We start from the raw sequence: 15,795 nt of genomic DNA, 5'->3' as shown, positions 1-15,795 counted from the left end.
GAAGAGGAGGCACAGAGGTGAGAGAGAGGCTGAGGGTCTGTAGAGGGTGAGTGTGTGTATGAGATGAGTTGAGAGATTGTGTGTGGGAGTGAGGATCTGAATGTTTGCAGAGACAGCATGTGAGAGCCTCTGTGTGTGTGTGTGAGAGAGGCAGCATGTGACAGTGAGAGCCTGTGTGTATGAATGATTGTATGAGAGACAGCATGTGACAGTGAGAGCCTGTGTGTATGAATGATTGTATGAGAGAGCGCATGTGACAGTGAGAGCCTGTGCTTGAGCAAGACAGCATGTGGGAGTGAGAGAGAGCCTGTGTGTGTGAGAGAGAGACAGCATGTGCCAGGTAGAGACTGCGTGTATGAATGATTGTATGAAAGAGAGCATGTGACAGTGAGAGTCTGTGCTTGAGCAAGACAGTATGTCGGAGTCAGACAGCATGTGCCAGTGAGAGACTGTGTGTATGAAAGATTGTATGAGAGAGAGCCTGTGTGTGTGAGAGTCAGACAACATGTGACAGTGAGAGCCTGTGTGTGTGTGTGTGTGTGTGAGAGAGAGAGAGAAATGCATGTGAGAATGAGAACCTGACTGTGTTTGAGGGAAGAAAATGGAGAGAAAAGAAATAGAAAAAAACACAATATAAAAGGAATAGGCAAAAAAAATAAGAAAGGAAAGGTGGGAAAAAAAAAAGCCTGTGACCAACCGATTAGAAAACTAAGATCAGCCAGCAAAGGTAAAAAAAAAAAAAAATTACTTTAGTGATTGGCACATGTAATCTTTGGGAATGTGCAAGAATAGCACTTTCTCTATGCGGATCTCACAATGTACAAGATCAGCATGGAGAAAGTGGAAGCCCACGGGGCCTGCACAGAGGAGGCAGCAGAATGGGCTTCAGTGTCAGTAGCAGCAATCGGCGCCTCCCCAATAGCCATGTGGCAGCACTGACAGTGGCAGCAGAGGAATGAGAGAGGTTCTGAGGTTGCTGGCAAAAGAAAGAGAGGGGGATCTGCCTTTAGTGTGTGCATGTGTATGAATGGGACTCTGCCTGGGGATGTATGTGTGTGAATGCATAGGTGCCTGCCTGGGGATCTGTGTGTGTGAGAATGAATGTGTGCATGCCTGGGGGATGGGGAGGGAGTGGTGTGAAAATGAATGGGAGCCTGCCTGGGGTTCAGTGTGTGAGTGTGAGAGCATGAATGTGTATGAGAAAATCCAAGGGAGTAAGAGTTTGTGTGGGTGGGTGTGTGTGTGTGGAGGGGGAGAGAGTGTCTGAGAGTGTGTCAGTGTCAGTGAGAGCGAGAGGTTATGGTGGGTATAAGAGCATGAATGTGTGTGTATGTGTGAGAGAGAATGGACATGTGAGTATGTGTGTGAGAGAGAGAGGCTAACCTCCTAATCCTCGACAATATCAGGGTGACTGGAAATAAAGAGCTCCCACAGAAGGGGACAGCAGGGGCTTTTTAAAATCCTTACTAGTTTTAATTATTGAATGTTATTTGATATATGTGCTGTTTTTATTAGTGTTTGGGACATTGTAAAAAATGTATATGATTTTAGTTAATAGAAATTCTATTTATCAGTAGTTTTAAAATATTATTTTATTATGGTTTTACTATTATAACTGATGCTTTATATTTCTTGATTTTATTTGTTTTATGAGGAATGGTGGTTCCTATTGTTAATACATGGAGTCTGGCTTCTTGGAGTTTCCATTTCAGTTTTTGTCATTTGTGCTCCTTCATTTTGTATACTGTATTTGGTGAGAGTTTGTGTTCTGCATGCAAAGACTGAGATGAAGCATTCTTTTAGCATGTGGTTTCTCTGTAGGGATCTGTAGTAGCTTGGCCTGTTCTGTTTTCCTGATAGGAGGTGTATTGATATTTTAGATTCTGGTGTAGTATTTGTGGTATTCTTTTTCATAGATGGGGTTGTTATTCTTTGAGTGTTGGCAAATAGTACTGTGTTGATATGGGAGGACCATACCGAAATATAGGGGTGTGTACATATATATGTAAATTATATTGTATATGTAATTGGGTACCCATGGGCTTGTATGGAGAAAAATCCCCCAGGCCACTATTTTCCCACAATCCGCCCCTGCCACTACCACAAGAGATGAAAGATACCCTCTTGAGGTTTCCTAGATTAGATGCTTCAGTCTCAGCAGTAACCTATAACATCATGATCCCAGTGGAAGCAGGAACATCATTAAAGGACTACTAAGATAAGAATATTGAAACAATAATGAGACAAGCATTAACAATCAGTGCGATGGCCTTACAGGCCACTGTGTGTGTGGGAAATACATTGACAGAGAACTTGTGAGGTGGGCGCAGCAGCTGCCAGACTCAAAAGACATGGCTCGAATTGAGTCCGGAGTAGCCTTTATCGCAGACACCCTTTATGATCTTCTTAGAATGTCCACTCAGGCTCTGCCCTCAGATGTAGCAGCTACGAGGCTATTATGGTTGAGGAATTGGTCAGCAGATGACACATCGAAGTCCAGGCTCGCCAAATTACCCTTCATTTATAATCCAGCTGTAATCCAACTAAATGTATCAAATTCAAATTTTTAAACCGCATCAGCAAGCCTGTCGGTGTACTTTACTGTAAGTTAAAGCCGCCCAGACCTTTCAATCATTTGCGATTTGTGAGGGAACACAAAAGTGTTTCAAAAGTCAATTTTGTTCAACCAAAAAGGTATATTGAAAGGAAAATTGTCTGTCTGTCTGTCTGTATACGAGAACAGTATTATGATGTAGTCGGTCCACAGGCTCCCTCTGTTTTGGGAAAGCAACAGGAAGGCAGTAAAGTTTTTGGTTTATGTTTTTTTTTAAAAAGGAACTTGCATTGCAGCCTTTCCTTTGGACTACTTCCCAGTCTCCTATGGTACTGTGCTAGATTTGGACTTGGTCAGGGGATCTGAGATTATCAGTCTCTCCTCTCCTTCCCTCTGCTTGCTACCAATAAGGCTGTAAAAAGAGGGAGAAACGATGATGCAGGTAAGTCACGGTAGCTCAGCATGTCAAGTGCATTCTACCTGGCTTGTCAATAGGCAGGCCCCAGGCGGGCAGTGCAGTCTGTGACAAGTCAGCACCCTGCCAAGATCAAGACTGGATAGGTTTCCCTGGCCCCTTGGTGGAAGGCAGCACTGAAGTGTACATAGAACAGGGCCTAGTTAACACTCCCATTTTGGATAGATCAGCAGACATTTTGTCGCTGCTTCATGCCAAAACTAAATAATAAATTAAACATGCCAGATTCATCACTTCCCTCTTCCTTCCGAAAGTTGAACAGAGAAGTTCCTTGGGAGTTACATATTTTCCCTCAGACAAAACAGAGTCTGAGCAGCTTCAGTTCTCTACTGAGTAGTTATTTCAGCAGGTGGTCTCACAGGCATGTTGGAGCTCCTCTCTCTTGCCCGTTCTGGTAACTGAAAGATGAAGGGAGCAGCCTGCAGAAACGTCCCTCTTCTTTTCTACACAAATGAAGCTTCCCAGAGGGTCCTTTATAGCTGAATTAGGCTTGTGAATCTATAGACTACTGTAGGGTGGGCCTGCTTGGGCAGCATCTTTCACTTTCTCCTTGAGCCCTTCCTAGCCATAGCATGTCCTCACACAGAATAATTTTAGGTTATTTTTGGCAACTTTTTGGATGCCAGAACACTTCACTGGCTGGGACAATCCTGGGGAATTAGCTAGGAAAGAAAAGGAGGAGATAGCCAGTCCAGTTGCTGAGGTGCAATTGCCTCCTCAGAAGGGGATGATGCCTCACTGGGGAGGCTGTTCGGGAGAGAGAAGCAGGTGACCCCTAATTCTGGGATATGACCTCCTGCAGCTCTTGGATAAGCAATTAGAGATGATCATTTTTGGGGGAATCCATTATCCCTGTGTACGTTTTGCTCACCCCACCCCCCCCAAGAGTTTCCTGCTACTTCTGACTGTTGGAGATTGTATCTCCTTAGTATGATGTATCTGTTTTCAGTTTGAAGTTGGCTAAGACGATGAGGAATCTATATTTCCTTCTCAGAGAAGAGAAGGATATGAAGTTGGATCACTTAGAGGGGTTGTTTTCCTCTTTAAAGACCACAATCAGTAGTTGGAAGCACAACATTCAGGGTCCTCCATAATAGAAAGACTGAGTCTCTTCTTAAATGTTCATTCTTTTTTTTCTCTGCTCTTTCTCCCATGGTCGCTATGTCCAATGGCTTTGTGACTCAAGTCCTCCTGCACTGGGTGAAAACAGGTACTAAATGAGGACAAGGGTATAGCAGAGAGAGTAAATTAATTCTTTGTTTTGGTTGTTATTGAGAAAGATGTAAGGCAGACACCCATGCCAGAAGTGTTATTTAAAGGTGATGATTCAGAGGAACTGAAACAAATCTCAGTGAACCTGGAAGATGTGTGAGGGATAGCTGAGTAAATCTCTTAGACTGGACACATATGCACATGGACTTCAGCATTGCTTCTTAAAGATTACAGTTGTATTTATATCAGTCGGCATTCATAATAGTAAACTGCTTATCTTTCAGAATTATACTCACACCATTAACTTCTGCCAGAAAGGATTCAGAAGCTGGTTTCTCATGGAAACATGAGATCTACGCCTCTTATCCTGACCAGCAGAATTCCTCTCTCTTTCTCTCAATGGGTTTTAAGGTGGACCAGGCTAGATGCCTGGTCCCATACACATTAAAGAAGGGTATAAGACCACTCCTTTACATACCCATCTCATCAGCTTGAACCCATTAGGCTGGGTGCTTCTACTCACCCTGGATCGCATCCAGAGAAGTAAGTTCTCTTCCCATTGTGATTCTTCTGGCCTCGTGCCAGAAAACTTCTGGGTAGGGATTATAGAGTCATGCTCTCTCCTTGTTATTACAGTTACCCATAACCAACCTCCAAGCATTACAACCACACCCTATGACCTTGGCCCAGTATCCATCCATAGTCTTTGAGGTGAGTCCATCCGGAGCTCTGAGTTCCAATCCTCCCCTGGCCAGACTCTCTAGACTCTACTTTGTATATTTCTGAGTTGGCCTGAACTTTCTTTCCACTTTTTAAATGGCATCATCTGGCACATCTGCGCCATCTCCATCTGAAGTGCTACTCTTTGGCCATTCTGGAGTGGTTACATCTGGGTACGCTGCTGCACCTCTCTCTGGTTTCTCCATGCTGCCTTCCACAGGCCAGCTTGTACTGCTTCAATCAGGCCACTCTGTACTTCCTCCTTCTGGGTGGTCTGTATTGCCTCTTTCAGGCCAGGCTGTAAAGCTCTACCATGAGCTCACTTGCATATCACTGTAGGTTCATTCACCTGAGTTCCATTCTCTTTTCTTGCACTATGCTGCGCCTGTCCTGCCAACTTGGGCTTTTCTTCTGCCACCTGTTCCAGTGTTGTGTTCACTGGTTCCATGCCAGATTTGCCTGTCACACCGTCCACAGGCTCCTCTCATGCCCCAGCACATTTGCTGCTATTATCTTCCTCTGCACTTTTGTTCTTCTGGAGGGTAAAGCACCAATCATATGATTCATATGGCTACTGCGATTTCTCTGCTTCCAGCTTTACTTCTGCCAGACTAACAGTTATACGCACCCAGGAGGAAGGACATGCACAGCTTGCATTTCTTGCTCAGAAATGCTTTCCCACAGACAAAGCTGATTTTCTTGAACACTAGTGCAAAGCAACTGGCTTGCTTCTGGAGGCCTACGCCCGGTTAAAACACACACCAACTCTAGCAGCTTCACTTTCTTGAGGGCCACACCCTGTTCATACCCATACTGCAACAAACTCTTCTCTTTTTTTCTTTCGCTGAGGAAAAGGTAAAAAGAATAAAAACTTTGTTCAGCAAGTAACTCACTTTATTTTCCCTCACCAAGCAAGTGGAGTGTCTCTCCTTACTTGCAATCAAACTCTTATAGCTAATATTTTCCTTCAGGCCTCAAAATACAACTCTCTGCATAAAAGAAAAATATTTGTATTATTATTATTTTAGCTTTTTTTGTCTTGTCCTCCCTAAGCCACAGTTTTTAAACTCTACAGTGTTTTGTGCCCAACTAGCAACACTGCATCTTTGGTATGCAACACACTTTTTTTCTTAGCTACTTTTGTTTCCTCCTGTGGAGACCTGTCTGTGCAGAGAATAGAGAAGAAATCCCCGCGCTGACACCATATGTGGGATAGCCAAGTAAACTTCTTAACTGGAGACATAGTCACATAGACTCCAGCCTTTCTTCTTAAAGATTATAGCTTTTATTTATATCAATCAGTATACATAATAGTAGACTGCTTACCTTCTAGCAGCATATTCACACCATTAGCTTCTACCAGATAGGATTCAGGAGCTGGCTTCTCCTGTGGATGCAGGATTTCCTGTTCCCAGCTGGGCTCTGCCTTTTATCCTGATCAGCAGGGCCCCACACATAAAGCTCTCTCCCTCTATGGGTTTTAAGGTGGATCAGTTTAGCTGCCTGGTCCCATATAGGTTAAAGAGGGGGTATAGGGCCACTCCTTTACAATGTATAGGGCAAACTGACAAAATAAAGAGTAGTAAATCACATGGACCAAATGGTATACATTCTAGAGTGCTGAAGGAACTAAAAAATGAAATTGCAGTCCTACTATTAGTAATCTGTAAACTATCATTGAAATCAGCTACAGTACCTGAAGATTGGAGGGTGGGTTAACATAATGCCAGTTTTTAAAAATGGTTCCAGGGTGACATCAGTGCTGGGAAATACGTTTGAAACTATTATAAAAAATAAAATTATTGAACACATAGATAGTCATAGTTTAATGGAACAAAGCCAACTTAGATTTAGCCAAGGGAAGTCTTTCCTCACCATTTTTGTACATTTTTATTAAGGCATGAATAAACATGTGGATAATGGCAAGCCAGTTGACATAGTGTATCTGGATTTTCAAAAAGAGTATGGCAAAGTACCTCATGAGAGAAATTAAAAAGTCATGGGATAAGAGGCAAAGTTCTATTGTGGCTTGAGAACTGGTTAAAATATAGAAAACAGAGTGTAGGGCTAAATTGTCAATTTCTGCAATTTAGAAATGTGAATACTGGAGTGCCCTAGGGATCTGTACTGGGACCACTGCTTTTTAACATATTTATAAATAACCTAGAGATGGGAACAATGAGTGAGGTGATCAGATTTGCTGATGATACAAAATTATTCAAAGTTGTTAAATCACAAGAGGATTGTGGATAATATGTTTAAATCCTCTGCTCAGTGTGCAGTGACAACCAAGACAGCAAGCAGACTGCTAGGAGCTATTAGAAAAATAAAACAGAGAATATTATGCCTCTGTATCTGTCCATGGTGCACCAGCACCTTGCATTTTGTGTAAATCAAGCAAAATAAACTAAACTAACTACAGTTCTGGTCACCGCATCTCAAAAATAAATATAGCGGAATTAGAAAAGATACAGAGAAGGGCAACCTAAATGATAAAGGGGATGGAACAATTCTCCTACGAGGAAAAGCTAAAGAGGTTATGGCTCTTCAGTTTGGAGAAGAGACGGCTGAGGGGGGATATGATAGAGGTCTATAAAATAATGAGTGGAGTGGAACAGGTAAACACAAATTGGTTGCTTACTCTTTCAAAAAGCATAAAGACTAGAGGACCCACAATGAAGCTACTAGGTATGTTTAATACTGTTTATTGAATTTTTAACAAAATGACAAACAATAGCCAGGGTGGGTATATTCTGCAACACCCCAGCAGAATACTGGAGGTGTTGTATTCTGCAATTTTTTTGCATAAAAACCCCTTTTGTAAAAACTTTTCACAGCTTAGTGCATCAGCCTCTTAATCTGGATAATCTTCAGCAAGCTAATGTCCTGAGTTTGAACAAACAAACTAAAACTCCTCCACTTGATTCCCCCCCTTTTTAAAGTTACTAGATAATACAGTTAAGACAAACAGAACATTTTTTCACTCAATGTTGCGGTCCCGATCGCCTCCCTCGCGATCGGGTCCGTGCCCACTTACCCCCACTCCGGTCCGTGGCCGAAATCGCCGCGCTTCAGGCCTACTAGGCCGCATGGCTGCGGCGTCTCCACGAGGGAGACACCGATGCTGGCTCCGCCCCCACGCGGATACGGCCGCGCGAGGGCAGAGCATTTAAAGGTCCAGCACCCGGAAGTGTTGGACCACCCCCTGGATGATGTCAGATGCCGGCACAGTACTTAAGACGGCGTCTGACTCCCAAACAACTCCTTGCAACGAGGTTCCTCTTCGGAGTGTCTAGTTGCCTTCTGTTCCTGCTGACCTCGCTGTCCCTGCTGACCTCGCTGTTCCTACCTTGACCTCGGGTCCTCCCTGTTCTCCTGCCCTGGCTTCAGCTCCGGCTGTTCCTCGCTTCAATGACTTCCTGGTTCTTGACTTCAGCTCGCCTCTGACCTGCCCTGCCTGCCACCTGCCTCGACCCTCGGACTTCCTTCTCGTTTCATCTCTCGCTGCCTCCTAAGTCCCAGCAGTCCAGATCCCTACGGGCTCCTCCTGGGGGGATCCAGGACTTCCAGAGTGAAACCTTTGCTGCTTCCTTTCATCTGCCGTGATCTCCTAAGTCCCAGCGGTCCAGATCCCTACGGGCTCCTCCTGGGGGGATCTAGGACTTCCAGGATGAAGTGGTCTTCGGTGCTTCAGCTTGGTTCCGCCTCCCGGCCTGTCCACGACGGAACCCCCAGTTCCATCAGGCCGACCCAAGGGTCCACCCCAACTCGCTACCGCAACACTCAATGCATAATTAAACTCTGGAATTGATTACTGGAAGATGTGGTAAAAGCGGTTGATGTAGCTGGGTTTAAAAAAGGTTTGAAATAAATCCATAGGGAGAGATCCAAAATGGCCACCGGGTCCAGACGTGGGTAACAAGGGCTCCGAAGAATAGTGTGTATTTGTGAAGAAAATGCCTCATACCGGGAGAAAACGGAGAGCAAAAGAAAGAGAAACATTGGGAGAATCTACAGAGGGTCGTATCCTGGGCCCCATGGACGCCCACGTCATACGGGAGCAGAAACCGGGAGAAAGCTCGCAGCGTGGAGAGCGGGAGGAAGTAGAAACCGCCTCCACACATGAGCTCCAAACGACCTTATCCCCGGTAATGCGGACTCCCCCAGGAAGCCCTGAGAGGGGCGAACGGGAGCGATCTCAACCGCACTTGCGAGAGTGAAACCACCGGAGATTTGTTGTTGTACGATGAAGTCGGCGGGGACGAACAGCAGAGGTTACAGTTTTTGGAAGAGAACGGCCTGGGAGACGCTGAGGGCTGTACGGCACAGCCTCCAACAGAAAGGAAAGTACCTTTAACTTTACCTAAAAAGAAGGAATTAATTAAACTAGATACCTTCTCCCTGGAGAAGATTTGGGAAGCAATACAAACTGTAAATGACTATTTTTTCAGTCAAATAAATCCTTTGGCTTCAGTAATAAATACTACAATGGAGAGAGTGGGAAAATTAGAGAAAGACATGAATATTCAAATGGAAAAATCTGGAAATTAGAGATAGAACTGAAGGAATTGAAAAACCTTCAATGTAATATCATAAAAGAAAATTCTGTATTAACGAACCGATTAGAAAATATGGAAAACAAATAAAGGGGAGAAATTTACGGTTAATAAATTTTCCCAGAGACCCAATGGTGACCCCACGAGATATGTGGAGGCAATATTTGTTGCAGATATTGAAGATTACAGAGGAAATGATTCCCCCTACAGTTCAGTTGTATTATATACCAACATTTGAAATAAATCCATAAACCATTATGAAGGTGGATTTGGGGAAATCCGCTGCTTATCCCTGGGATAAGCAGCTTGGATTCTATCAACTTTTAGGGTTCCTGCTAGGTACTTGTGTCCTGGATTGTCCACTGTTGGAAACAGATTACTGGGCTTCACGGACCTTTAGTCTGGTTCAGTTTGGCAAATCGTTATGTTCTTATGTTCTGCAATCCAATTTAAATGTCCTTGCAAATTCAGGCTTCTTCATCATCCTTACTTTATTTTTCACTGATATGATGAAAGAAATATCATCTCAAAAGCTTGCAAATATATTAAGGTGCCTACATTCAATCCATTGTAACCTACTGAGTTTTAATGAGATATGTTAGCAATGTGCAGAATGCAGTAATGCTAAAATATGCATGGCCATTTTAGTGCAGCCACGTGCTACGTTTTAGGAGCCAACGCTGCAATTCTGTACTAACCAGCCCAATTTTAAAGGGCTGATTAGTGCAGGGAGCTTGTCCTGAAGTGACAATACCCTTTTGATTCCCCTTCTCCCACCAAGGCTCTTATATGCTTCTGATTTCACACAACTCTCCAGCATACCTTTCTAACAACACCCCTCCTCACCAGAACACTCCCCAAAGCATCAATACTTTCTTATCCTTCCTCCTACACACACACACACACACACACCTCCATCAAAGGATCAATGCTTGCTGATTCTAATTCTCCCCCTTCCAATCCTTACTCTTGTAACCATGCCCAATCTGGACACTCTCATGAAATCTACCCAACCAGATGGCAGGAGAACAGTCTCTTACCTTCTGCCATTGCACTATCTCTGATATAGTGCTGGCAGGAGGAAGGAGACTCTCCCCTGTCAGTCAGTCTGCCATGGAGAAATTCTGGGTGGGGAGGGGAGACTGGGATAGGGTTTAGCTGCAAGAATGTGGGATAAACAGGTATTAATGCCATGGGAGAATCAGAGAGGGATCGGATTGAAAAGATATTCTTATGTTCTTATATTGGTTGGTACCAATAAAATAGAGTAGTAATTGATGGCAGAAAAAGACCAAATGCTCCATCAAGTTTGCTCAGCAGGTTGCTTATGGTAATAATTGCCACTCCATGCAATTACCTCCCCCCCCCCCCGCCCATGCCTTCTATTAGTAATTGTTGCTCCATGAATGTTACTCTCTGTCTTCAGTTAAGGATAGTAACTGCCACTCCATACACATTAATCCCCCCTTCCTCCATGCAGAAATGTTACACATAAACAGGCCGATTCAGTAAAGTCCGCGGGCGCGCGCACAGGCATGGCCTGTGCGCGCGATGCAGTATTTAAATTAGGTCCGGCGGTAGCGTGTTCCTAGCACCTCCTTTTGGCCCAGAACGGCGGCTGTCAGCGGGTTTGACAACCGACGCTCAATTTTTCCAGCGTCGGTTCTCGAGCCCGCTGACAGCTACGGGCTCGGAAACCGGACGCCGGCAAAATTGAGCGTCCGGTTTTCGACCCGACAGCCGCCGGCCGACTTCAAATTTTTTTTTCTTTTTCTTTTTTTTTTTTTACTTTTTTTTACCCTTCTGGACCTCCGACTTAATATTGCCATGATATTAAATCGGAGGGTGCACAGAAAAGCAGTTTTTACTGCTTTTCTGTGCACTTTCCCGGTGCCCGAAGTAAAATGTGCAGCTTGGCTGCACATTTTACTTACTGAATTGCGCGGGCATACCTAATAGGGCAATCAACATGCATTTGCATGTTGAGGGCGCTATTAGGTTCGGCGGGTTGGACGTGCATTTTCCGCCCCTTACTGAATAAGGGGTAAGGGAAAACACGCGTCTAATTTGTACTGTATCGGCCTGAAAGTTAATATAGATTACCCTAGTTCTTCATTCCTATCCTCTAGCCTCTAAGGATCCGCATTATTTATCTCATACACTTTTGAGTTCCAAAACTGTTCCTGTCTTCACTACCTCTTCTGGGAGGGCTTTCCAGACATCCACCACATTTTCTTTTTTTTTTTTATTGCTTTTAAATATTTCAAAACAAATTATTTTAGATATGTAATAAAGAACATATCTTAGTATTGTTTTACATACATTTCAAAACAATATTATATATCATAATATCAGGTAATACTAGGAACCTCAAGAAATTAGAGAACATTGGTATTTAAGTATTCAATGGAGCAGTGCTAACAAGAAATAACATTTTCAATTTTCAAATTGTCTAACATCTAAACAATATTTACCCTCTCTAAGCTTCCTCTAAGAGTGTGAATCAAGATATGTACGCAACTGATCTGACTGACTGAAGATATATCTTGCATCCAGATGTTTTATAAGGCACCTACAAGAGTATCTTAAAAAAAAATTGAGCACCTCTCTCTAAAACCTCAGTTCTCTTAGCTGGGCTGCACGTACTACATCGGGAAAACTTCTTATGGGATACCCATAGAAATCCTGTTTCTGATACCTAAAGTGTAACCTTAATACAGCATCTCTTTCTAAGAGTGAGGAAAACTGAACTAATAAGGTAGCCCTTGTATCAGTTTTCATCTCATAAGATTTTTCAAGAAAATCTGTAAGATTCAAGTCAGGTTTATCCAAATTCTCTTGATTTATATTACCTTCTCTATTTTGTGATTGCTGCAAATAATAAATCTTAGACAGGATAGGAATAGTTAGATCAGAATATTTTAAAATATTCTTCAAATAGTGTTATGCTCAGGCTTGTGAACCCTTGGGCCGACGGGAGGATGGAATATCTTAGGAAGATCCGTAGGTTCTCCCGTCGGGTGGCGAGGCAGGAACAGAAGACGTGACCAGCTGACCCTCGGCACTGGAGACAGAGGCGACTGTGGAGGCAGACGAAGAGTCGTGACGTCGAAGTGAGGAAATGAGTCTTCGCCACTGGAAGTCCGCGGTCACCCCAGGAGGAGCCCGTAGGGACCCGAACCGCCGGGACTTAGGCGGGCCCTTGGAGACGATGGTCAAGGAGGAGTCCGAAGTCAAGTGCCAGAGGGTCATCGCTTACCAGTCCGAGGTCACACACCGAGGGATCACCACTTGCCAGTCCGAAGTCACACACCAGAGAATCACCGCTAGCCGATCCGAAGTCAGGAACCAGGAACACCAAGACGAAACAGGAACAAGAATCCAAAGCACAAGAACTCACTGAAGCAAGAAGACCTGACTAACCACGGAAGTTGCCAAGTCAAGGAATGAGCAGAGGAAGCCGCCCTTTATACTTCCCCTGCTCTGGCTGATGGGGAAACAGCTAAAGCAGGAAAATAGTATCCCAAATTCTCCCTTAGCCCCCTAAAATTGGTGTCCCGTCCCCCATACCCCAATCTGGAGGAAAATCAACACTAAGCAAGCTCCCAGAACCCCCCTCCCCATCAAACCCTTGGCGCCAGCACACAACAACACCCCCCCCCCACACACACCCCCCCACACATTGGGCTGCAAACTTCCAGGCCCCACTGATCCCAAGTCAGGTACCTAGCCTGAAAGACAATCAGTGGTCCACCCCTCAGAGAGGGCAGGGAATGTGTGATCCAGGACGTTAGTGGCAGCAGCAGATGCAGTAGGCACAGGCCGCCAAAACAAGGCTGCAGGATTCACAGGCACAGCATCGACTAAAAGGCACCGGCAAGGGCCGCACAGCGTGAGTCACCGAAGCCCTCTCCCCCTGTGAGCCTGCAGGAGCGCCACAGCTACGCACACAGTACTACATGCCCCGGCCTCCGAGCCCATCCCAGAAACCAGCGCCCTCTTTACAAAGCGGAGCAGGAGGAGCAGTCTCTCCCTCCCTGCCCGACAGGCCAGGACCACGCACCCTCAAGTGCACTTACCAAATGAAATTCCAAACCCACCGCAGGGCCCAACGGGCTGCTTGCACCAGCGAAATCTGCCAGTGTCGCAGACTGCAGGGAACCATTCACCTCTCCAATGTCCTCCGCCACCACAGTCACTTCCTCCAACTCCATGGAAAGAAACAGCAACAAACACTGACCGGGCCTCATAATGAAAGAGCCAACACGATGCAATAGTGGCAGCGTTAGCAGGCAAGTAAACTCAGCCCTGCGCGCACACACTTTAAACCCCAAACTCCTCTCCTTACCCTACGGCTCAGCGCCTGGGAACCAATTGGCTCCTTAACCCTACCATGGTTTGAGTTCAAACCATGGATTGGCTCCTACTGTGACAGACTGGAAATCTAGTCACAGCCAACCTCCCCACCCCCTATCCCCCCCCCCCCCCCCCCCCCCCCACCTACCTCGGCCTGCTCTCGAAGTGAGCCTGGCACCATATTTCTATGGGCAACCGGGCACAGGGCCCATCTTCCCTCCCATTCCCTTTGGCACGGTTTAGCCTCCTGGTTCAGAAAGGTTCCTGTCTCAGTTAAGCACAGGTTGTATCTTTTAACTTCCAACTCCCAGGCTGTAGTGCACTCTCTATTTCTTCTCCTCTGCTATCTGGGATTTTTAGGGGAAATCCCTGCACACTCCCACTGCTCCCTTCTGTAATTCTTGGTGAGGATCACAGCTTCCATCCCGTCTCTTCCCTTGCCATCTGGAGTAGTCAGGGTTTTTATCACTTCTTCCTTTAATGACCGAGCCCTTAAAGGGGGATGTCCCTCCCTTGTCTGTCAAGAAGGCTCTTAGCTGACTCGGAGCTCTGGAATATTCCTACGCCTGCTCCAGCTTAATCTCTTGCCGCATGCACATTCTATGCACGTCCGGGCAGATATTTACACACTGCTTAAACCATTCAAGACTCCCAGCAGAGAGGAAGCCTGCACTTTACCATTAACCTTTTGCACTGTTTGTCTCTATGTACTTTCTGTGGCATAGGTGCCACATAACTGTTTTTTTAATGTGCTTGAATCCCAGACTGCTCGGTTTCTGCCAGTGCTGTGGTGTTGTTGTTCTCTGAATTTCATAAGGCAAACATTCCTTCCAAGGCCCTGCCCCTGTTTCGCTTGAAAAACTTAGGGGACTTGGCATGAACAACCTTAAACGTTGTCTTCACTGTTTTGCTTAATGTTCTACATTGTTTATAAACTGAACTAAATTATGTGTTGGGTTGGTTTTTTTTCACAGCATTTCTTCTTTCTAGTTAAAGATTATGGAAGCTGGCTGGACATCGGATTGAGGTAGAGTATGGCATGGAGGTTGTCCTAAGTGAATGTTTAGCAAGGATGCTCCTGCAGCACTCTGGTAGAGCGCTGAACCCATTTTAGATATCGAGTGGTTCATATTTATTACAAATGACCTGAAGTTGTTATAGAAATTTTTACAGCTTTAGCAAATATAGTGCAAGAATTGCTTGGAAGTACGAACATTTCAGTTTGTGGTAATTGAGATTTTCTTTTGTAAAGTGGTTGAACTGGTATGCAAAGCTCCCTGGTGGTACTATGTGCTGCATGAAGGCAGAAGCCTCTTCGATAATCTGTTAAGGCTATCGCAGCTTTAATCTTGCATTAGCCTACACATTTTAACTTGCTTTGTATCAATAAATGTGACGTTCCTGCTGTTCTGTATTGCTACTTCATTCCTTCTGCCACTGCCTTGAACACCTGACTTAATTTCCAATAAAACCAAGCTTCCCTCTGGGGGAAAGGGGATTTTTACATTATCCTGTCTCATTCTATTTCTGATTATTTTCAATATTTCCATGATTCTTCCAGGTTGCATGCAGACATGTAAAGTGAATTTGTAGAACTCCATTGGAGATGGGGGGGGGGGGTTTTTCACAAAAAAAAAAAAATGATGCAAAATATTTAGATGCCTTTTCTTAATTCAGTATGTGAAAGCATTATGGAGTAATTTTCCTAAGAATTTACGCATGTAAAAAGCATATATCGTAGTAATTTTCAAAAGCCCACTTATGTGCGTAAAGTTCATTTACAAGCATAAAAACCAGTTTTGAGCACTTAAATGCTTTTGAAAATTACCCCCTATGCTAACAAAGTACAAAATTAGTTAAAACCAACATTAAGACAGGAACCAATAAGCCTTCTGTCATTTGTCTGCCAACACGTACAGGAA

The 15,795-nt window shown here is 44.5% G+C and overlaps 1 protein-coding gene across 1 annotated transcript in view; it reads left to right on the top strand.

Annotated features, from left to right (window-relative positions):
* The window catches only part of PIGN (phosphatidylinositol glycan anchor biosynthesis class N), a 535,187-nt gene that overhangs the window by 500,557 nt on the left and 18,835 nt on the right, over window positions 1-15,795 (top strand). The window contains 1 exon segment of the mRNA XM_029590493.1: window positions 14,848-14,900. Within this exon segment, the coding sequence (XP_029446353.1) occupies window positions 14,848-14,900 (53 nt within the window).

This window comes from Rhinatrema bivittatum, chromosome 2, assembly GCF_901001135.1.
Source record: "Rhinatrema bivittatum chromosome 2, aRhiBiv1.1, whole genome shotgun sequence".
Lineage (NCBI taxonomy): Eukaryota > Metazoa > Chordata > Amphibia > Gymnophiona > Rhinatrematidae > Rhinatrema > Rhinatrema bivittatum.
This window is presented reverse-complemented; position numbering and strand designations above follow the sequence as displayed.